General features: G+C 46.3%; 1 protein-coding gene across 3 annotated transcripts; it reads right to left on the bottom strand.

The window, feature by feature from the left end:
• Positions 1–1,385: 1,385 nt before the first annotated feature.
• On the bottom strand, positions 1,386–16,183 carry RABEPK (Rab9 effector protein with kelch motifs; the record flags this gene model as incomplete). 3 transcript variants are annotated; one of them, XM_084238451.1, is made up of 8 exons in its annotated part: positions 1,386–1,675; positions 1,979–2,128; positions 5,622–5,771; positions 6,699–6,860; positions 9,829–9,981; positions 12,542–12,699; positions 14,604–14,662; positions 16,116–16,183. In XM_084238451.1, the coding sequence occupies 7 exons, from the start codon at positions 14,654–14,656 to the stop codon at positions 1,386–1,388; spliced, it is 1,116 nt and encodes a 371-aa protein (XP_084094577.1). The 3 variants fall into 3 exon arrangements, with proteins under 3 accessions (XP_084094577.1, XP_084094575.1, XP_084094576.1); XM_084238449.1 differs by lacking the exon at positions 16,116–16,183 and having other exon boundaries at positions 1,386–1,667; positions 1,971–2,128; positions 14,604–14,656; XM_084238450.1 differs by lacking the exons at positions 9,829–9,981; positions 16,116–16,183 and having other exon boundaries at positions 1,386–1,667; positions 1,971–2,128; positions 14,604–14,656.
• Between the last annotated feature and the right edge of the window lie 6,044 nt (positions 16,184–22,227).

A 22,227-nucleotide genomic window follows, 5' to 3' on the forward strand; every position in this document is an offset into this window, starting at 1 on the left:
TTGAACATGAAAATTACTATTTCCCCCATTATTTTTCTTTCTTTTTTTTTTTTTTTTTTTTTGTGGGACCCTAGCTGGCAGCCAGGGAATGAACCAGTGCTGCAGAGGCTGCGGGCAGCCTCGCAGCCCAGTGCTCAACCGCTGCGCCACCAGAGGAGGCCCTCCCCCATTATTTTTCTAAAGCTGTTTTCTTAGTGGCTTTCTATTAGAAATACTGCTTTAGATCAGCTTAGATTCTCTTTAATAATTGGTGGTGATAATTACTGCTGTTAACTTTGTAAGCATGGATCAGTTCATAGCTTAGGATGTAAAAGGTATGTTTTGAACCCTAGCCATATCAGAACGTCCATCTCTGAAATATGGAAACTGTGGAAACCTACAGCTGGGGGCCAAAGGCAGCAGTTTGTGACAAGACAGTCTCAAGGTTACTTGCGTTGGCTTCCTGAGGAAAGGGATGGTGAATAAAGGGCAGGCTCTCTGGTGCTATAATGAAGTTCGATATTGCCCACAACCCCCAAGGACAGAGACAGCTAGGCAAACAGCAGGAAGGTTAATTTGGTGCCTCCCTGGTGGCCCAAGGGGTTAAGTCTCAGCACAGTGAAGCTATCTGCAGCTACTGAAGCTGCAACACTGGGAGTTCGATCCCCAGCCAGGGAGCTGACCCATGTGACAGCAGACAAGTCTCCCCCGCTGTTTCCTTCAGCAGTGAATTTCAGCCAATTCGCCTGTACTGCTCCCCACTGTCTCTAGTGAATCCTCTCACCACCACCCCCCCTCACCTCTAACCTATACCCCAGTTCTTGGATGCATAATTTTTTTTTTTTTTAAGGTTAATTTGCTAAATATGGCAAAACTGGGACCTGGTCCCACACACTTATATTGAGACTCATCTTTGCTTCACTGTCCCCAAAGCCTCTGGGCAGGACTGGAGAGTAATACAGGCAGTTTTCAGGCCAACTTCAATATAAATTGTAACACTTGTTAATGCGGGCAGTGGGAAAGTCAGGGTCAGGCTCATTTCTTGTCTCCAACAGCTCATTACCAAGTGCTAATGGCCTGTACCTCTCAGGAACAGCTACTGAATATTAAAAGGATCTGTCAACCTCTAAGTGTCCACTCTGATTTCTACAGCTGAGTAGCCATTGCAATTCTGTAACATTTTTGTGAGTAGTCTTAACCAATCATACCTACCTGGGTTATGTTACTGGTAAAACCCTTCATAACAGAGGTTTCTGCACTGGGCTATTCATTTCTTCACCTTACCTAATTAGAGCAAGGGAGGTATGTAGTGCAGGGAAAAAGTTGGAGATTATAAAACAGCTAAGGTTTCATGCAACTTTTCTGAAGGTAACTGACATTCAGAATTAATAAAAACATGGCTTTTATTAGTCAACTACGGTCACAATACAATCATCATAGATTTCCCCCTCTGTATTCATCCCACCAAACACAAAACAGAGCAGTGTGTCAGTATGACTTTCCTCCAGTGAGTCACCACTTGGGCACATTCCTTCAGCCGCAGAATTCCCTTTGTCAGCACCACAATTCAGAGTGACAGAATCTGAATCTTCTTTCTCAGGAGACATCACTGGCCACGGAATGATACACATAGAATGGTCCAATCGTCCAGCAGGTAGAAAGGTTTCAAATTTAAGCAGGGTCCAATGCTGCTTTTCTGTGTTAGGGAAGACACACGTACAGAGTTAAGGGATTTCTAGAAATGATCAGTGATTTGCTGTATCAGCTGAGCCCTAACAAAAACAGGAAATAAATAGGGGGGGTGGGAACCTAGTGACCATATTATGGCTTAGATAATGTCATTTCTCTACAAGTTTTTATTTCTTTGGATTTGTTTTTTCTTATTTTTAGTTTATTTCTTTGGATTTTTGACCTCTCCGGACCAGTCAGTTAAAGTGCCATACTTTTCAAAGAATGGGTTCACCCTTTTATTTAAAACCTCCAGGGGGCACCTGCTCACCTATGTGATACTGGTACATTGTGTCCAGCGCACCTGTGGGTGTCATCCCTCCGAAGACATACATGTGTTTTCCCACAGCCACAGCTGAGTGGGCAGCACAGCCTGTGGGAGCTGCCCCAGTGGGACTTAGCTGCTGCCACTTCATGTCACCTGCCAAGAGAAAGAACAAATAAGGCAAAACATGGTCGAAACTGTGGTTTCACACTTACCTATCAGACTCCAGCAATTTGCAAACCAATCACTGATTGGCATTTACTAAGAGCTGTGAGAGTTCACTGTGTGAAACAAAATTATATGGGGTGGTCCAGGGAGGGAGGTGCTCAGTAACCTCTATTTTCAACCAACATCCCAGTGATTCTGGTGCAGGTGGTCTTTGGAGTACACAGAGAAATGTGATGCCCTCATGGTGACCAACAACATTAACTATTTTGGAGTCAAGTGATGAGGTTCCAAGAATTGTGTTCATGTGTGTGCACTTGTGCACATGTTTTAAACACAGTCCTTTAGGGCCTCCCCAGTGGAGCAGCGGGTTGAGCGCCGTGCTGTGAAGCTGTCTGCAGCCTTGGCAGTGCAGGTTCAATCCTGGCCAGTGAAAATCCCACATGGTGGTGCAGACCTCTCCTGTCTCACCTGCTGCTCCCCTCAGCAGTGTATTTCTGTCGTTTGCCTGTTCTGCTCCCTGCTCTGTCTCTAGTGAATCCTCTCACCCTCCCACGCCTCTGGCCTGTACCCTAGCTCTTGTATAAAAATAAATAAATCTTAAAAATAAAATAAAATAAGCACAGTTCTTTAGAAAGCAATTTTGTGAACACTGGCTTGACCCTTTAAATACCTCAATCACTTAATTCTTGTAACAGTGCTATGAAATTGCTATCCTGCCTACCCCCCCTTTTTTCTTACAGAGGAGGAAACAGGACTAGAGGAAAGAGTAAAAGATTTGTCAGAGATGGGCCTCCCCGGTGGCGCAGCGGTTGAGCGCTGGGTTGCGAAGCTGCCTGCGGCCTCTGCGGCGCCGGTTCGATCCCCGGCTGCTCCCCGGCCACCGGAGGAGGATCCCACATGGTGCGCAGACCTCTCCTGCCACCCGCTGCTCCCCTCAGCAGTGTACTTCAGTCCCTCTGCCTGCTCTGCTCCCCACTCTGGCTCTGGTAAATTCTCTCACCCTCCCGCGCTTCTGACTGTACCCAGCGCATGTATAAACAAAAAAAAAAAAAAAAAAAAAAAAGATTTGTCAGAGATCCCACAGCTAGCAAGTGACAGTGCCAGAACCATACTCAGGTCTGACTCCAAAACCTGTGTTCTTATCCCAACCTCCACAAATGCTCTCAACCTACTTGTGCAGGAATATTTACATCTTTTCTTTCTTTCTTTTTTTTAAAGATTTATTTATTTATGCGTACAAGAGCTTGGGTACAGGCCAGAGGTGTGGGGGGTGAGAGGATTCACCAGAGACAGAGCGGGGAACAGAACAGGCAGACTGACAGAAATACACTGCTGAGGGGAGCAGCAGGCGAGTCAGGAGAGGTCTGCTGCGCCTTGTGGGTTGCTCCCTGGCCAGCGAATCGAACTTGTGCTGCAGAGGCTGCGGACAACATCATAGGTTGCATTTTAACCTCTTGTACCACCAGGGAGGCCCAATATTTACATCTTTTCAAACGAGCATCTAAATGAGGCAGACTGTCACTCAATTTGAGGCTTAGAGAACTACTTTGGTGGAAAGGAAGAAGAGGAGCCAGGATCTACTACCTTGGCACACGAGAAAAGGACTTTCTTTTTAAAAATAAACATTAGAACCCCATTTGACTCCCTGCAAGGGACACTTTCTTGGAGTTTTTTTTTTTTTTTTTTTTAAAGATTTATTTTTATTTATTTATTTATACAAGCACTGGGTACAGTCAGAAGCGCGGGAGGGTGAGAGAATTCACCAGAGCCAGAGTGGGGAGCAGAGCAGGCAGAAGGACCGAAGTACACTGCTGAGGGGAGCAGCGGGCGGCAGGAGAGGTCTGTGCGCCATGTGGGACCCTCGCCCGGCGGCCAGGGAGCAGCCGGGGATCGAACTGGCGCTGCGGAGGCTGCGGGCAGCTTCGCAACCCAGCGCTCTACCGCTGCGCCACCGGGGAGGCCCTCTTGGAGTTATTTTTCATGTGTCAACTCAAGAGATCTCAGAGTGGGAAGGAAGAATCACCCAATCCAGTCAAAATTCTAGCCAATACAGGAATCCCAGCCAGAGTCACCTGGTGTCAGATGTCACCAAGCCAGAGAACCAGGCTTGCCCAGGCAGCCTGATCTGCTGCATAGCAGATCGTGTGCCTTCTGTTTCAATTCTTGCTGGAGCAACACAGAACATGGTATTCCTTCATCTGTCCACTCATTTACAGATATGCCCTCATCATCCTTGATATGCCAGTCACTGTGCCAAGTGCTGAAAATATACTTTGGAACCAAGGAGACAAAAATCTCTGCCCTGATAGGAGCTCACAGTTTGAAGGAAGGAGTCAGGACCATGGCCTGAAGAATGGGTCTGGACTCTGCTGGGCATCAGCCCTGTGGACACTTCAAGGAGATTCTCATGTTCTTCTCAACTTTCCCTTTCTACTTGCTTCCTCCTGTTTTTTTTAAGTGTTCAGTAGAAAAATTCTGGGTTAAAGACAGAGTTATCAAGCTATTGCCAGCCACTGCAGCATGAGTTCAATCCCCAGCCAGCCAGGGAGCTAACCCACATGGTGCAGCAGACCTCTCCTACCTTGCCCACTGCTCCCCTCAGCAGTGTATTTCAGTAGATCTGCCTGTTCTGCTCCCCACTGTCTCTGGTGAATTCTCCTACCCCGCTGCACCTCTGGCCTACACCTCAGCTCTTGCATGCATAAATAAATAGAAATAAATCTTTTTAAAAAACCCCAAAAACTTGGGTTTAAAATGATAAAATAAACACAAAATATAGTGAATTTTAATTATTATTATTTTTAAATAATAATTTAAACAAGAGAAGTCTACTGTGCCATGTGGGTTAACTCCCTGGCCAGGAATCGAACTTATGCTGCAGTGGCTGCTGGTAGCTTCATAGTGCTGAGACTTAATCCCTTACACCACAAGGGAGGCCCCCTGTAGTGAATTTTAATGAAGGATCAGGATTGTTCGAAGTGAGCAAACACTCAGGAAATGTTTGCTTCCATCATTATTATCAAAGCCATATTTGACAGAACATGGTAAAAATTCCGCTGGTTGGTCAAACTACCTTCACTAAGAATAAGGCTAAATTCTATCAAAGCACATTTTATTTATTTCATTTTAAGAAGACAAGCCCACGGGCCTCCCCTGGTGGCGCAGCGGTTGAGCGCTGGGCTGTGAAGCTGCCTGCAGGCTCTGCAGCGCCGGTTCGATCCCCAGCCACCGGCGAGGGTCCCACATGGCACAACAGACCTCTCCTGCCATGCCCGCTGCTCCCCTCAGCAGTGTATTTCATCACTCTGCCTGTTCTGTTCCCGGCTCTGGCTCTGGTGAATTCTCTTACCCTCCCGTGCTTCTGACTGTACCCAGTGCTTGTATAAATAAATAAATAAATCTTAAAAACAAAAACAAAAAAAACTATTGCAAAAAAAAAAAAAAGAAGAAGACAAGCCCTAATGCCTTTTACTCTACTTACTTATGTCAATGCAGTGGAGATCATCATAGAATTTGTCCCCTGACAAGCCTCCATGGATGAAGAGCTTTGTCCCCACTGCCACCATCACATGGCCATGTCGGGGGGATGGAGGCTCTCCAAGTGTCTCTGGCTGTGACCAGGTCAGAGTGCCTAGAAAAGTAATTCACTGACATCAGATGACAAAGCTGAGAAATACACCCAACCTCACTTCCCAGCAAGCAGAGATCCTCCAAGCAGAAAGTGATCTTGGGGAGGGTTATTCACTCCAACTCACTAACCTAATCTGGGTCTCTTTCCCTCCACAGCCTGTACAGCCTCTGCCTGAACACTTCCAGGGCTGCAGAATTCACTACCTAATGTGCCTGCCCCTTCTTCTAGGCATTAGGAAACCATCCCTTGCTTTGAATAAAAAGATCTTCCCCTAGGCCTCCCTGGTTGTGCAGGGGTTAAAGTCTCAGCGCTATCAAGCTATCACTAGCCACTGCTGCAAGGGTTCAATCCCTGGCCAGAGAACTGACCCATATGCTGCAGCAGACCTTTCCTGTCTCACCTGCTGCTCCCCTCAGCAGTGTACTTTAGTAGATTGGCCTGTTCTGCTCCCCACTCTGTCTCAGGTGAATCCTCTCACCTCCCATCTATATCGCTGGCCTACATCCCAGTTCTTCTATGCAAAAAATGAATAAATAAAATATTTTTTAAAAAGGTAATACAGAAAGTATGTGTCAGGTACAGGGTCCAATGAACTACAGTAGAGGATTTGGGGGCTTTCATTGTGGGCATGGCATAATAACATATTTTTTAAGAAGTGTGAATCTATACCCCTAAAACATATATAGTATTATAAAATGATTCCTTAATAAAATAGTAAAAAAGAAAGTATGTATCAGATCAGGACCTGGGTTCAGGTGCTGTGGTTTCTAAATTCATGCTTTTAACTACTAAGATCTACCCTTATTCTGGCAAAAATAAGACATAGAATAGCATCTATAATCTCTGTTTCCCTAAATCGGGAAAGCTGCAGCCCCAGGCAGCCCTGACTTAATTAATGACAACCCCAAGGTGTCCACCAGCTCATACTTGCATCAAACACATGAAGTTTCACATCTTGCACAGGCTGGGCGCCTCTCTCTCCACCCCCAAAGACATACAGCTGGTTTCCAATAGCTGCTGATGATGTGTGGAATGTTCTTGGAGATGGTGGGGGGCTGGTCACCTCTGGCATGGTCCAAGTCCTGGTTTCTGTTCCAGAGAGAAGGCAGGCACCTAAAATATGCAGGCTGTGGGGCCCCTGACCTTGACTCTGGGGCTAGGCAGAGTCACCCTTCAAGCCCCAAACCCCGATGGGGACAGCAAAGCAGACAGGGATCTTTGGTGGTAGGGATCTCATGTTACCAAACTCGAGGGGCAGGTCTACAATACGTAGAATTTGCCAGAGAGACTCATATTCCCAAGATTGAAGAACCACAATTACAATTAAGAATGAAACCAATTTGTTTTTTGGAGGCCTTCAAACACGTTTTCTGAACCCTCTTCCACTCTGCTGACTACCCTGCCCTGTGCCCATGCAGAGGGGCCCAACATGTTAAAATTCCTTCCCACTAGATGCTAGAAACCAAATGTGCCAAATTTCCCAAGATATATGGCCACTAGGAGAACGTAGACCATGTTATTACAGCTTCAGTAGTACTAATAATAGTTCCTACCAACAGTAAGTACTAAATAAATATTACTTCACCCATTTTACAGATAAGAGAATTGAAGCAAAGCCAGATTAAATCACTTGTTTAAGGGGACATGGCTAAATTGGGATTCTAATGCTGTCTTAATAACACCAATATCTATGTTCTTTTCATTCTTCTGACTTGAGAATAACATTTCCCCACCTAGGTAGCTGTATCCACAAGCTTACCTCTTTTTGGAAAGAAGCATACATTTTACAAACACAGATACAGTAATTGAGTACTTTCTCCAAGCAGAATCATTGCCGGGAGCACTCTGCCATTCCCCCTATGTTCATTTAACCCTGGGAGGTGGGTGGAAAGCAGCCCCACTTTACAGATGAGGGAAGTGAAGCTCATAAAATTCAAATCTTTCCCCCAGGTCACAGAGCAGGGGGGTTGAACTCAGATCTGTCAAGACTCTCATAGTTACTCCACCACAGTGTACCTGGAATTATTTCTTGCCTGGGAGATTATATGTCTTTTGTAAAGGTCTTCAGTCAATATATAAACAGCTGCCTGAAGCACTGGTAATATGTATGGGACTTAAATCTGAACCTGGAGACCAAATAAGTCTCAGCTAATCAAAAGCAAAATGTAATTGTCTCTATAGCTACAGGTCTTGGAGAGCTTTTAGATTGAGGGGATTTAGAAGGTTCACAACCTCCAGGATCAGAAGATTTTGTGTTGTGTTGCTGCCAAGCCAAAAACTAGGACAAAAAAAATTACAAAGGAATCTAAAGCCACATGAGGGACTTGCCTTAGTAACAAAAGCAACTAATGACTCACATTTTTCATATTTCTTGGGCATGTATCAAATTATACTTTCTAGGAGAGAAAAAGGATCTGGTACAAAATCAATTCCTTTGACAGAAGCTTTCCAAATTCTCAATGTATTTTATTTAAATGGTTGTCATCATTGAAAATTTAAAAGCTTGGTTTCCAGAACTGATTTCCATCTGCCAAGCCATAGCTACATCAGCCACAACAATTATAAAGCAGTAACTGTGCCGGATATTAAGTTAATTTAAATATTTGCCAGACTTACCAATGTAGGAATAAATTTTATTATCCCAAAGTGACAAAAAAACAACTATTGTGTAAATAAATATATTGCTGATGGAAGTAGCTGGGCAAGAGCTGGTTTTTATGTGAAAAATGTCCATGTTATGAGCAATGAACAAAATGCATATTTAGACAGTTAGATAAATGTTTCTTTTTCCTAAATCAGTCATGTATAACAATTATAAATTCAATTCCAGTCAGGAGCAAAACACAGTATTAAACACTGCTGGAGAGAAGATAAATTGGAAAAACCTTTCTGGAGAACAACTAGGTTAACATGTATCAAAAGTCTAAAAGTTCACAGTGTTTCACTTAGTCTTTATTTCTGGGATTGAGTTGTGAAAGAATTATAGTCAGTGATTTCTGAACAAAGATGGCCATGACTTTGTTATTTATAATGGTAAAAATATGAACACAATCTAAATCATGGTATTATCATAAAATGGAGTATTAAACAGCCATTAAAAATGTCCATAAAGTATTAAAAATGTTTACAAAGGGCCTCCCTTGGTGGTCGGTGGGTTAAATCTCATCACTGTCACTGTTATGGCCTGAGTTCAATCCCCGGCTAGGGAGCTGACCCGCATGGCGCAGCAGATCTCTCCTGTCTCGCTTGCTACTCCCCTCAGCAGTATATTTCAGTAGGTCTGCCTGTTCTGCTCCCCACTCTGTCTCAGGAGAATCCTCTCATCCCCTGCATCTCTGGCTTACACCCCAGCTCTTGTATGCATAAATACAGGGAGAAGCACTGCTAGGTCAGCATTTCTTAACGTGTCAGACCAGATAATTGTTTATTGTGGGAGCACTTGTGCTGCACCTCCCCCTGCAGTGACCCTTAGGGCTAATGGCTTGCGCCATGGTCCCTAGGTCCGGCTGGGCACCTGACTACCCTGCACGCTTCTCTCAACCCTGAGGTGGCCTCGTCTACTGCTGTGCTGGTCCGCAGCACACTTGTGCGCATTAGAGGATGCACAGCAGTATCTTCAGCCTCTATCCACCAGATGCCATGAGCAACCTCTCCACCCCAAGTTATGAGAACCAAAAAATGTTTCCTGTCATGACCAAGAGTCCATTGGGGGCCCCAATTGCGACTAGTGACTTAGGTTCTAGTCTGACTCAGTTAATGATTCCTCGGTCCCTTTAGGAAAGTCACTGCTCTTTGCTGGACCTGGGTTGCCCTCTCCATACTGCTGTTCTCTGAAGCTCTTCCAGCTCTGGCTTTTAAGAAGTTGATAACTGTACATGTCAGAGCAATAAAGCATAATTTCATTATTTTCAGATTCTGCCAGAAATTAAAATTCCCATTTTTCTATGAGGTCGATAAAGTTAGACATATTAATCAATACAATCCAAATAGGTTTTAGTTTGGTATTTAGAATTAGGTTTACTTATTTAAGTAATTAAAATAATCATTGGCTACTTACCAGGATTTAGCACTTGCAGGCAATTTCGATTTCCTGACTGGTCGGCACCTCCAAATACCCAGATGCTGTCCGGGGTACAGGAGGGAATGAAGCTGGCATGTTCATATCGGGGCAAAAGGCCTTCCAGGGTGGCTAAGTTCCATCGGTGTGTTCCTAGAAAATATTTCACTCAGTTCCTAGACTGGGCTGCCTACTTCAACTTTTTTTTTTTAAAGATTTATTTATTTATGCATACATGAACTGGGGTACAGGCCAGAAGTATGGGGGTGGTGAGAGGATTCACCAGAGACAGAGCGGGGGACAGAACAGGCAGACTCACTGAAATACACTGCTGAGGGGAGCAGCGGGCGAGTGAGGAGAGGTCTGCTGCGCCATGTGGGTAGCTCCCCGGCTGGGGATCAAACTCGTGCTGTAGTGGCTGTGGATAGCTTCATAGGTTGCGCCTTAACTCATGCGCCACCAGGGAGGCCCTGGGCTGACTACTTCTAATACTGGTTGACCAATTTGGGGCAGGGTAGGGAAGAGGGTCAAACACTTAAACAAGTAACTGCAGATCACTCAAGGGAATGTGGTCGACCTCTAAAAAGTTCAGCAATGTTACATGGAACTAACAAAGACTGCAAATGCATCACTAGTTTGTCCTGCCATTGTGTATAGTACACAGTGATCACCATTCATTTGTTCATTCACTCAGTCATTCATTCATCTAATATTTATAAAGCTCCTACTCTGTGCCAGGCACTATAGTAGTGGCTGGGGATAAAATGACGAGCAAGTTCCTTGTTAACAAGGAGCTTATACTCCTGCAAAGAAGTCAAGAAACAATCATGTGGGAAAGGGATATAAAAGGGAATAAATTGGGGGCCTCCCCGGTGGCGCAGCGGTTGAGCGCTGGGTTGCGAAGCTGCCCGCAGCCTCTGCGGCGCCGGTTCGATCCCCGGCTGCTCCCCGGCCACCAGAGGAGGGTCCCACATGGCACGCAGACCTCTCCTGCCGCCCGCTGCTCCCCTCAGCAGTGTACTTCAGTCCTTCTGCCTGCTCTGCTCCCCGCTCTGGCTCTGGTGAATTCTCTCACCCTCCCGCGCTTCTGACTGTACCCAATGCTTGTATAAATCAATCAATCAATCAACCAATCAATCTTGTATAAATAAATAAATCTTAAAAAAAAAAAGGGAATAAATTGGGAAAGCACAGGATACTATGGAAATAGAGAGTGGTTATGACTTTGTGATTTCTATTAAGAAGTGTATATTTGGGGGGCCTCCCTGGTAGCATAAGGGGTTAAGTCTCAGCACTATGAAGCTATGCAGATAGCAACCACTGCAGCACGTGTTTGAACCCCACGAGGGAGCTACCCCCATGGTACAGCAGACATCTCAGGTCTTCCTGCTGCTCCCCTCAGCAGTGTATTTCAGTGTATTTGTCTGTTCTGCTCCCCACTCTGTCTCTGGTGAATCTTCTCACCACCCCCCTGCACCTGTGGCCTCCGCCCCAGTTCTTCTATGCAAAAATAAATAAATAAAATCTTAAAAAAAAAAAGAAAAGAAAAAGAAGTATATATTTGGTCTTCATCATTTCTGGCTGGTGCTGCAGAATTGTTAGGGGGAAGAAACCCCAAACCTAGGTATTTGGGAGCTAGAAGTGAAGATTGAGACGAGTGTTGGAAGGAGACGTAGGAGCAGAGACACAAAAGCAGGGTCTCCTTTACAATTCCACCGAAACTAGTCCAGAGGCTTCAAAGGAAGCTTCCTAATGGAAGTAACATTTAACCCAGGATCTGAAAGATCAACAGTAGCCAAACAATAAGGAAAGGGAAGAGCTTTTCAAGCAGAGGGAACAACATGTGCAAAGACTTAGAGCTGGGCGTTCAAGATGTGTTCAAGGAAATGAAGGCTATTCGGTGTCATAAACATGGGCTTGAGAGAGCCAAAAAATGAACCTGGGAAAGGCCTGAAATGTGGAAGTGATGTGGTCAGGTGTGTATTTCAGGTACTACTCCCTGGCTAGCTGTGGAAAATGTACTGCACTGGGGCAACCTTGCAAGCAGGGAGACAAGAACAGAGCTGTTGTAATAGTCTAATTGAGAGTAGTGAGAATAGACAGACATGGATGAAAAGAGAGATATTTAGTGTGATTAATTGGATGTGTGGATGACAGAGGAGGTGAGGTCATCAATGTCGCCCAGAGAAATATCTGATGAGGGCTTCCCTGGTGGCGCAAGGGGTTAAGCAGCACATTATGAAGCAATCCACAGCCTCTATATCATGAGTTTGATCCAGGGAGCAACCCACATGACTCAGCAGACCTCTCCTGATTCTCCCGCTGCTCCCCTCAGCAGTATACTTTGGTCAATCTGCCTGTTCTGTTCCCTACTTTGTCTCTGGTGAATCCTCTCATCCCCCTCACCCCCAACTCTGGCCTGTACCTCAGCTCTTGTATGCATAAATAAATCAATCTTTAAAAAAAAAATCTGATGACAGAATGACTGGATGTTCAGGACTTCTTGGGACTCTTTCCTGCCCAACAAGGAGGTAATGCTTTGATGGGTGAGTTTAGCAGTCTGCTGAGACTGCATGGATCTCTTAGTGATGTTCATTTTCTTTTATAAACTGCTATCTGGTCTGAACTGGTGTGCTTAGGAATGGTCAGGGCTGGGCAGCAAAATCCCTGCTCTCTGGCCACCAGGCATGTGCCCTGCAGCTGCTGGACTTACCCAGATCCATGGTGTGCACATCTGAGAAGCTCCTGTTTGGATCTGCTCCCCCAACAATAAAGACCTTCCCTCTCTTGGCATCACCAGCTGGGGGCAAGTATGAGCAGCTATGGCCAACCCGCGCACAGGGGCTGTCTCCAGGGAGGGCCAAGATATACCTGCCAAAAGGAGGATGCATTCAGAAGGCCTGAGCAGAAAGTAAATGTGCAAAGTGCTCTTTCTATTCCTCATGAAATATTCACCAGCATGAGGATCTTGCACATACACAGACACTTTAACTTGTATCCAGCAAAGCAGGCTGATTAATAACAGTATCTTCCATTTGCACATAACCTCTGACTTTTTCAATATGGCCACTGTTTCCATCTCACAGTAGCCTAGTGGGGATGCACTATCTGTCTCATTTGGCAGATAGGAAAACTGACACCAAGAAATGTTCACTGATATGTCCAGGCACAGGGTGGTAGATACAAGCACAGGTGAGGTCGGACAGACCAAGTTCGTCCCAATCCAGGCACTTCCTAGTTGTGTGACCTTTTGGAAGTCACTTAACCTTTCTCAACCTCAGTTTCCTCATTTGTAAAATGAGGAGAGCAACCAGCTTTTACCTGGAGAGGTGATTGTCAGAACTAAGATGAAGTTTTATAATAGTGCAAGGAAGGACCCAGTGAATGGGCCTAGAGATCTATGTGCAATCACATTAGCCAGTGATACATCCCTCTGACCAGGAATGTTCTTAAAAAGCTTGACCTGATGAGAGCCAAAGCTAGAACTTTGAAAAATCAAATACAGGACCCAATCATTCCACTCTTAAAAATTATTCTGATCACTGACTCAGAAAACATTTACTTTAAGCTTCTTGCAGAAGAAAATTCCGTTGCTGGGCCTACCTGGTGGCACAAGGGTTAAAGTCTCAAGGCTATCAAGCTATCACCAGCCATTGTGGCCTGAGTTCTATGACAGCCAGGCCCAGGCCAGGCACAGCAGACCTCTCCTGTCTCACCCGCTGCTCCCCTCAGCAGTGTATTTCAGTAGATCTGCCTGTTCTGCTCCCCACTCTGTCTCTGGTGAATCCTCTCACCCCCTGCACCTCTGGCCTACACCCCAGTTCTTCTATGCATATGTAAATAAATAAATCTTGAGTTAATAATTTTTTTAAAGATTTATTTATTTATACAAGAACTGGGGTACAGGCCAGAGGCATGGGAGGGTGAGAGAATTCACCAGAGACAGAGCAGGGAGGAGAACAGGCAGAAGGATGAAGTCACTGCTGAGGGGAGCAACGGGTGAGACAGGAGAGGTCTGCCGCGCCATCTGGGTATTTCCCTCGCTGGCCAGGAATCAAACCCACACTGCAGAGGCTGCAGACAGCTTCACAGCACGGCGCTCAACCTGCTGCACCACCGGGGAGGCCCCCCAAAGAAAAGATTTCTGAGGGGAGAATGCCATGGTCAGATTTATGTTGGGTGAAGACCAAGAGCGGAGGCAGGAAAGTCAGCAGAGGCCCTCCAAGGTCTTACAGAAGGATGGCCTTCTCTCCCTCATCCCTCTGTGTGTCCTGCTTCAGTACCACTCACATTTCATCACCATCACCAGTTTAGTCTGTAGTCCCCACGACACTGAGATTATTCACCTTTGTGCCCTCAGCACCTACACACCAGCTGCCTCTGCCAGGCCAGTGTTAGTTGTCAAATGAAGGGTTGGTTGAACACGCAGTCAAGAAACAGTGAAGCCTGTTTATTCCAAACTCAATTCCCTGAAAATCTTACAAATGAGCCACAGCTTGGGGGAAGACACAGCATTGGAGCTGAGGGTGCCAGATGGTCAGTGCCTTTCTCTTCCTGGTAAATGGATTTTAATAAAATCAACATCTGCTCTGTGATAATTATTGCCCCACTATCTTTCCTCCAAAGACCTTCTCAGACTGTTTGAGTCTAATTACCAGAAACTGCAGTCAGTTTCATCTCTACCCTTTTTCATTGATGATCAAACATGTTAGTAAACTACTTATAAATGAAACAAAAACTCATGTTTTTCTGTGTCTCAATCCTTCCTTACAGACCATGTTGCTTTCCTGGGCTTGTCTCCAGGCTCCAAGACTGGCAGCTGCTTCATGGTGTCCTACGCAGAAGAAATAAAAGCACTTTTTAGACATTTATGATTATTTTCTGCCTAAAACACTGAACAAATCATATTCCCCCCTCTTTGAAATCTCTCCTGTTAGGATGCCAAACATTAAGGATGAGTTAATTTGAATAAGCACTGCCAACTCTTTGATATAATCAAATATTTGGGAGGCAATTTTAACAACTTTCTTAACACAGTTTCAGAAGTTTTTTGGCTAGAGTTTTCTGTGTCTGTGATTTCATGAAGGAGGGGTATATATCAAAATAAAATTTCAGGGGCCTCCCTGGTGGCGCAGGGGGTTGAGATGCAACCTATGAAGCTATTGCAGCCACTGAAGCATGGAGTTTCATCCCCAGCTGGCCAGGGAGCAATTCACATGGCACAGCAGACCCCTCTGGCTTCGCCCGCTGCTCCCCTCAGCAGTGTGATTCAGACAGTATGCCAATCTGTTCCTGCTCTGTCTCTGGTGAATCCTCTCACCCACCCACACCTCTGGCCTGTACTCCAGTTCTTGTATAAATAAATAAATCTTTAAAAAAATAAAATGTCAAAGTCCATAAGATATTTATCAAAACTAACACATTCTAAAGGCTGAGAAAATACTGAACTCTAAATAAATCCTAGCCACCACAGGCATTCAAAGTCTTCTGGATCCAACCTTCTTTCCAGGAACTTATGTCCAAAATTTTGAGCTATACTGAATTGTTCTTGCTATAGTATTTGTTGTCTAACAGGGCAAGTCCTTTCATAACTTGTAGCCTGTGCTATTTCCCCCATTTCAAATGTTCCTTTCCTTTTGGTCAACCAGCAAACTCCTAGTCAACCTCCAAAGCCCAGTTCAAATGTCCCCTCCTCAACTAACTCTTCCCTGATTTGTTGGTATCCACTTACACCTTCAGGTTATTTCCTTCTCTGTCCTCTGAAGGTACCCATTAAGCCACCATCACTGCAGGCACCACCCTGAGTGTAATTATCTATCTATCTAAAATTCCTAGACTAAATTCTAGGAATTCTAAAGAGCTGGGCCAGTCTGATTCAGGGTCCCCACACAGAGTAGAGGTGAGGGTTAGTGAGGAAAGAAAATGGATGAGATTTCTGAGAGATGAATGGCGAAACCCGACAAGCACCCTCAGCCACTGACTGCTGCCCCTAAAGCCCAGAGCTCAGGGGGGTCAACTTCGCATGGAGTAGGACATCCTGCAGCCACCTCTGCCAGTCTCCTCCACCTCCCCCTTAAGTCCCAGACCCGCATGGCAGCGACAGGGACCTGAGACAAGGTCGGAAGAGCACAGGCTAATGCCTTCGGTTAGTGTGGCCGGGCCGGAGGCAGGGATCTTCCCCGACGCTTTCCATCCAGCCGGGGCCCACTCCCCGCAGCCCCTGCCCGGAATCGCGCCAGCTCCTGGGCCCGAAGACCCCCGCAGTCCCCTGGGCCGCATTGCTTTACCTGCGGAGGCTCAGGCCGGACCCGGGCGGTGGCTCCGCCCCAATGGGGGCTGGACTTGGGCCCTCGCCCCGCCCCCGGACCCCGGAAAAGCGCGGCTGTCAACCGCTCCCCTGCTCCCCGCCCCCGGGGCGCGGCCTTGGAGGGGGCAGGGAAGGGTCCTCCCGGCCCGGGTGTCAGCCAGGCTCTGCATTTTACTGGAACTAAACCTGCCCAGCCGTCCCTGGGGCTCTCCCTCCCCCGCGGGGTAAATAAGCCAGGGCTACTTGGAAACGACTCACAGATGAAAAGCTGGGGGCTGGGTGTCCACTTGGGTGACCCAGTTCCTTGGGCAGCTGGGCGATCCTTAAAGGGCCTAGGCTATTTTCAGTACCCGACGACATGTTAGGGATTGCTTGTGACAGGGAGAGTTAAGGGCACTTTCCTTGGAATGAGATCTGGAGGCACAGTCTTAAGGCTAGTTTGAGCTTTGGCGCCTCAAACAGCTGACTCATTCCCTGATTCGCATCTGTCGCTATGCCAGGGATGCCTGGGACCATGCTGACCGAGACTAGCTAGGCCCCTGGCCTCCAGAGGTTTACAATATAACTAGAGAGATGAAAAAACAAACAAAAATAAGGAACTAAGTACAATCATTAAAAAAGTGCAAGGAATAGGGCCTCCCCGGTGGCGCAGCGGTTGAACGCTGGGTTGCGAAGCTGCCCGCAGCCTTTGCGGCACCGGTTCAATCCCCGGCTGCTCCCCGGCCACCAGAGGAGGGTCCCACATGGCGCGCAGACCTCTCCTGCCGCCCGATGCTCCCCTCAGCAGTGTACTTCGGTCCTTCTGCCTGCTCTGCTCCCCGCTCTGGCTCTGGTGAATTCTCTCACCCTCCCGCGCTTCTGACTGTACCCAGTGCATGTATAAACAAAAAACAAACAAACAAATAAATAAAAAAAAAAAAAACATGCCTCTATTAAAAAAAAAAAGTGCAAGGAATAAAACATCCATCAAATTAGAGTATTTTTTTTTTTATAGAGGCATGTTTTATTTGTTTGCTTGTTTGTTTTGTTTTTTGTTTATACATGCACTGGGTACAGTCAGAAGCGCGGGAGGGTGAGAGAATTCACCGGAGCCAGAGCGGGGAGCAGAGCAGGCAGAAGGACCGAAGTACACTGCTGAGGGGAGCAGCGGGCGGCAGGAGAGGTTTGCGCGCCATGTGGGACCCTCCTGCGGTGGCCGGGGAGCAGCCCGGGATCGAACCGGCGCCGCAGAGGCCGCGGGCAGCTTCGCAACCCAGCGCTCTACCGCTGCGCCACCGGGGAGGCCCCAAATTAGAGTATTCTTGGGGAAGTTATTTTTCTCTTGAGTCTGAGGGACGTCCATCTGCAAAATGTAATTAGTAAGATTTCTGGTAGCAGGTTGTGGTGGGTGTAAAGGGCAGGTGCCAGCAGCAAGTGCAGAGCGGGTCCCTATGAAGTGTAATGCTATGGCGAGTGGTAAATGAACTCTAGACACCGGTCCTGAGTTAGATGTTTTCTCTGCATCACTTTTGGTTTCCTTCATAACCACAGGTTACCTATGGCTTCACCTGTGTGTATATATCAGAGAAATCTACAGTCACTTAAGAGGGCTGAGGCCAATCACTGTCTTCTAGGAAAGAGAGAATATAACTAAGGAAGTCCACGGAACTCCAAGACAGAGTTATGATGGGATAGTGAGAAACAGTCAGACATACTCAGGCTCAAATTCAAGCTCTAGCAGTAATCATCTAACTCTGACACATGACAAGTTTATTTCCCCTTTTGAGCCACCCTTTCCTCCTCTCTAGAAGGGGAATAGTACAGCCAACTTCACAGAGCGCTGTTGAAGATACGATAGTATAGTTGAAAGGCCAACCTGCTAAATCTTGAAACCATAATGAGAATTTATAGATGAAATGGATTTTGAGGTCTGCAGCTGTCCTCACTGCTCAAATATGCTATTTCAAACACCTGGAGTCTTTGTGAGTTCTCATATAAATAGAAAAATCCCCATCAACTGTCTGCCACAGGAGTTTAGGAGTGCTCCGTCATTTGCTCTCTTTTCGAAAGAAAACCAAGGCCAGGTAGGCTCTGCCATAAGTCCATGTGTATCTAGATGGTGATTTCTGCTCAGAGTCACAGAATGTCCCCTGTATCCTTTGGCTAGGTCTATTTCAAGGTGTCACACTGCACTAGCACATAAACAAGAAAAACTGGAAGGGTTTGCAGGCGAAATAGCAACCAATTTTCATTGCGGGGCTATGCTTTTAGATAAGAAATCATGTCTCAGAAAGTGCTAGAAGGAACTTTTGAGATCTATTTTTTAAATGGAAATTGAGGCCTAGGCACAGCAGACCACTCCTGTCTCCTGTCTCCCCTTAGCAGTGTATTTCAGTGGATCCACCTGTTCTGCTCCTCACTCTGTCTCTGGTGAATTCTTTCACACCACCATCCTCCTCTTTACCCCCCCTCAACCCCTGTACCCCTGGCCTACACCCCAGTTCTTCTAGCCAAAATAAAATCTTTTAAAAAGGGGCCTCCCTGGTGGCACAAGGGGTTAAGATGCAACCTATGAAGCTATCTGCAGCTTCTGCAGCATGAGTTTGATCCCCGGCCTGCCAGGGAGCAACCCACATGGCACAGCAGACCTCTCCTGACTCGCCCGCTGTTCCCCTCAGCAGCGTACTTCAGTCAATCCGCCTGTTCTGTTCCCCACTCTATCTCTGGTGAATCCTCTCACCCCCCACACCTCTGGCCTGTACCCCAGTTCTTGTATGCATAAATAAATAAATCTTTTTTTAAAATCTTAAAAAAAAATGAAATTGAGGCTCAGAGAAGTTAAAATGACTAACTCACATAAATAACAGAACCAGGAGCCGAGATCACTGAAGACTGAGAACACATTCCACTTAGCAAGTTCTATACACTGTCTCCATCCCAAACCACCTAATGTGTCTATGATCTCTCCTAAGAGCATGCCCAACACCCTGAGGGATGCTTTCCTTCCTCTCTGCTGTGATGTCAAGATTGAGATTCAGTGAGTGAGGTAGGTCTGTAGGAGGGAACTTCTTATTGCCAGATCATTTGGTAATGAGGACCCCCAGCTATTTTCACTGGAAAGGCACACCATCAGCTTATTACCTACCTGTTCACTATCAGCCAAACAAACAATGATGCTGGTGACACCTTCCTCTTAAGCACTATATAGTTCACAAACAACATCATATCCATCTCCCTATTTGTTTTCCTTCCCAATTTTGAGAAAGTATCTTGAGTAGGATTCATTACTGAGGCTCGAGATGAAAAGTGAATTACTGGGGCCTCCCCGGTGGCGCAGCGGTTGAGCGCTGGGTTGAGAAGCTGCCCGTAGCTTCCCGCAGCCTCTGCAGCGCCGGTTCGATCCCCGGCTGCTCCCCGGCCACCAGAGGAGGGTCCCACATGGCGCGCAGACCTCTCCTGCCGCCCGCTGCTCCCCTCAGCAGTGTACTTCGGTTCTTCTGCCTGCTCTGCTCCCCGCTCTGGCTCTGGTGAATTCTCTCACCTTCCCGCGCTACTGACTGTACCAATGCTTGTATAAATAAATAAATAAATCTTTAAAAAAAAAAAAAAAAAGTGAATTACTGGTTTTCCAAAGAGGGCTTTTTTTTAATTTATTTTTTAATTTCTATTTATTTATTTATTTATTTATACAAGCACTGGGTAAAGTCAGAAGCGCGGGAGAGGTCTGCGCGCCATGTGGGACCCTCCTCCGGTGGCTGGGGAGCAGCGGGGGATTGAACCTGCGGTGCAGAGGCTGCAGTGCAGAGGCTGCGGGCAGCTTCACAACCCAGCGCTCAACCGCTGCGCCACCGGGGAGGCCCCAAAGAGGGCTGTTAAAAAAAGAAGTCAAACAGCAATTCCTCATTCGGATTTTTTTTCTCCAAGAAACTCTGTGCATATTATCTCTTTGATCCCTCATCTCCTAAATCCTAGATGTACCTCTTTAGAAAGGTCCTTCCTACCCCCACAGTGTTCAGGGCTTACACTTACATTGTACTCACTTTGTACATGCTATTGTTTTAAGCCCTTTCCATATTTTAACTCTGTTAACTTCAGAATGAGTCTGTGAGGTAAGTAATATTCTTATCGCCTCCATGTGGGGTAGGCACTGTTATCTCCATAAGTTGAGAAAACACAGAAAGGATAAATGACTTTGTCAAAGTCACAGAGTAAATAATAGAGCCTGGACCTGTGTTCTAGTCCTCTGGTGCTGGAGTCTCTACACTTTACCTTCACTATATTGACAAGCTAATGAGGTCTCTTCTACTCCACTTTTCTTTCTCCCTATATCCCTTTTCCTTTTTTGTACAAATTACTTTGCAATGAATGAGTTGCTCACTCGTATGTTCATTGTTTTCCCCATGAGCATCTTAACTATCTTACTTACATAACTATTTGTTAAATAAATGAAGAAAGGTATGCTTGCGGCATCATCATTTTCCAACAAATTTAAAAAAATTAATTTTACTTTGAAACAATTTCATACTTACAAAACAGTTGCTTGAGTGATCCAAAGAACTTTGCCCAGAGGCCTAGTTAAAGTTAAGCCAAATGTTCCCCCAATATACCCAATATATCTTTTTTTAAAAGATTTTTTAAAAGATTTATTTATTTATGCATACAAGAACTGGGGTACAGACCGGAGGCACGAGGGGTGAGAGAATTCACCAGAGACAGAGTGGGGAACAGAACAGGCAGATTGACCAAGTACACTGCTGAGGAGAGCAGTGGGTGAGTCAGGAGAGGTCTGCTGCGCCACGTGGGTAGCTCCCTGGCTGGGGATCAAACTCGTGCTGCAGTGGCTGCTAATAGCTTTATAAGTTACATCGTAAGCCTTTGTCCTCCCCCCCCCCCCCAATATATCTTAGAGCCAGAGGAGATCCAGCCCAGGTTCACTTACATAACAGATTTATTGATACCTGCTACTATTGGATTATATAACAATTTCCTAATTGGTTTCTCTGATGCAATCATTGTCTCCTACTGTCTCTCATAGCAGCCAGACCGAGTCCACATATGCTCCTGTCTTAGAGCCTCCCCATCCACATTTTCCTATAATTTCTCTCAGGTCTTTGCATGGTTAATTCCCCCACCTCTTTCTTGGTTCTTAAGATGTATCACCCCATCTACCTTACCCTAATTTTTTTCCTCAGCACTTAAAACTTTCTAATATGCTATGCCGTTACTTATTATATTTATTATGTTCGGTTTTCTCTAGTAGAATAAACCATGGTTGAGAATAGGAATGTTTATCTATTTCGTTGAATATCCCAAGCGCCTACAACTGTACCAGGAGCTTACAGAGCGTGTTCAACAAATAGCTGTTGAACGGACCGAATGTTGGTAAACTGAGTGCCAGGAACTGCCCCGGCAATGCGGAGACCACAAGACAAAAACTCCCTGCCCTCGTGGAACTCACACTGAAGGCTACTTAAGCCAGTCCGACCAATAATACACCAACCTCGGCTCCGCCGACGGTTTCCAGCTAGATTTGGCGGTCAGCTATTCATGAGGATTAAACGGAAAAACAGCTCTGTCTAGCATTGAGCATCAGAAACGCTTTAACGTGCATTTCCCTTCCTGCCAGGCTGGAAGTCTGGTACCTCTGCCACAGGTAGAGGAAAGGTTTTCAAAAGGCCTTGGAAAGGGGCAAATAGGGTATGATGGCCAGGCTTACCCCAACTCTTAACTGATGATGTTCTGGTGACAGAATGCTTAAGAGGGTCGGAGTGACAAACCAGAAAATGAGAGTCGCCTGCTTCTCTGCTTTGCATCGGAAAAGCCACGCTGGGTCCCTAGAGGTGTAACTCTGAAGGAAGGGAAGGACTAGCTGGCCACTACCGAAAACTACAAGTCCCAGCACCCCTCGCGGCAGACAACTACGGGTCCCAGCAGGTCTCACTCGCGGGACCGTGTCGGCCTCTAGCGGCCCGTACCCTGCGTTCGGCGGGCGAGGGCTCGGGGCGTGCCGAAGCCGCGGGGAACATCGAGTCCAGCTTTACGCCGCTGCGCAGACGTCTCTCGCGAGCCGGACGTGACGTAGAAGACTTCCGGTTCGGCCTCCGCCGCTATAG

Source organism: Talpa europaea (assembly GCF_964194135.1).
Source record: "Talpa europaea genome assembly, chromosome: 7".
Classification (NCBI taxonomy): Eukaryota; Metazoa; Chordata; class Mammalia; order Eulipotyphla; family Talpidae; genus Talpa; species Talpa europaea.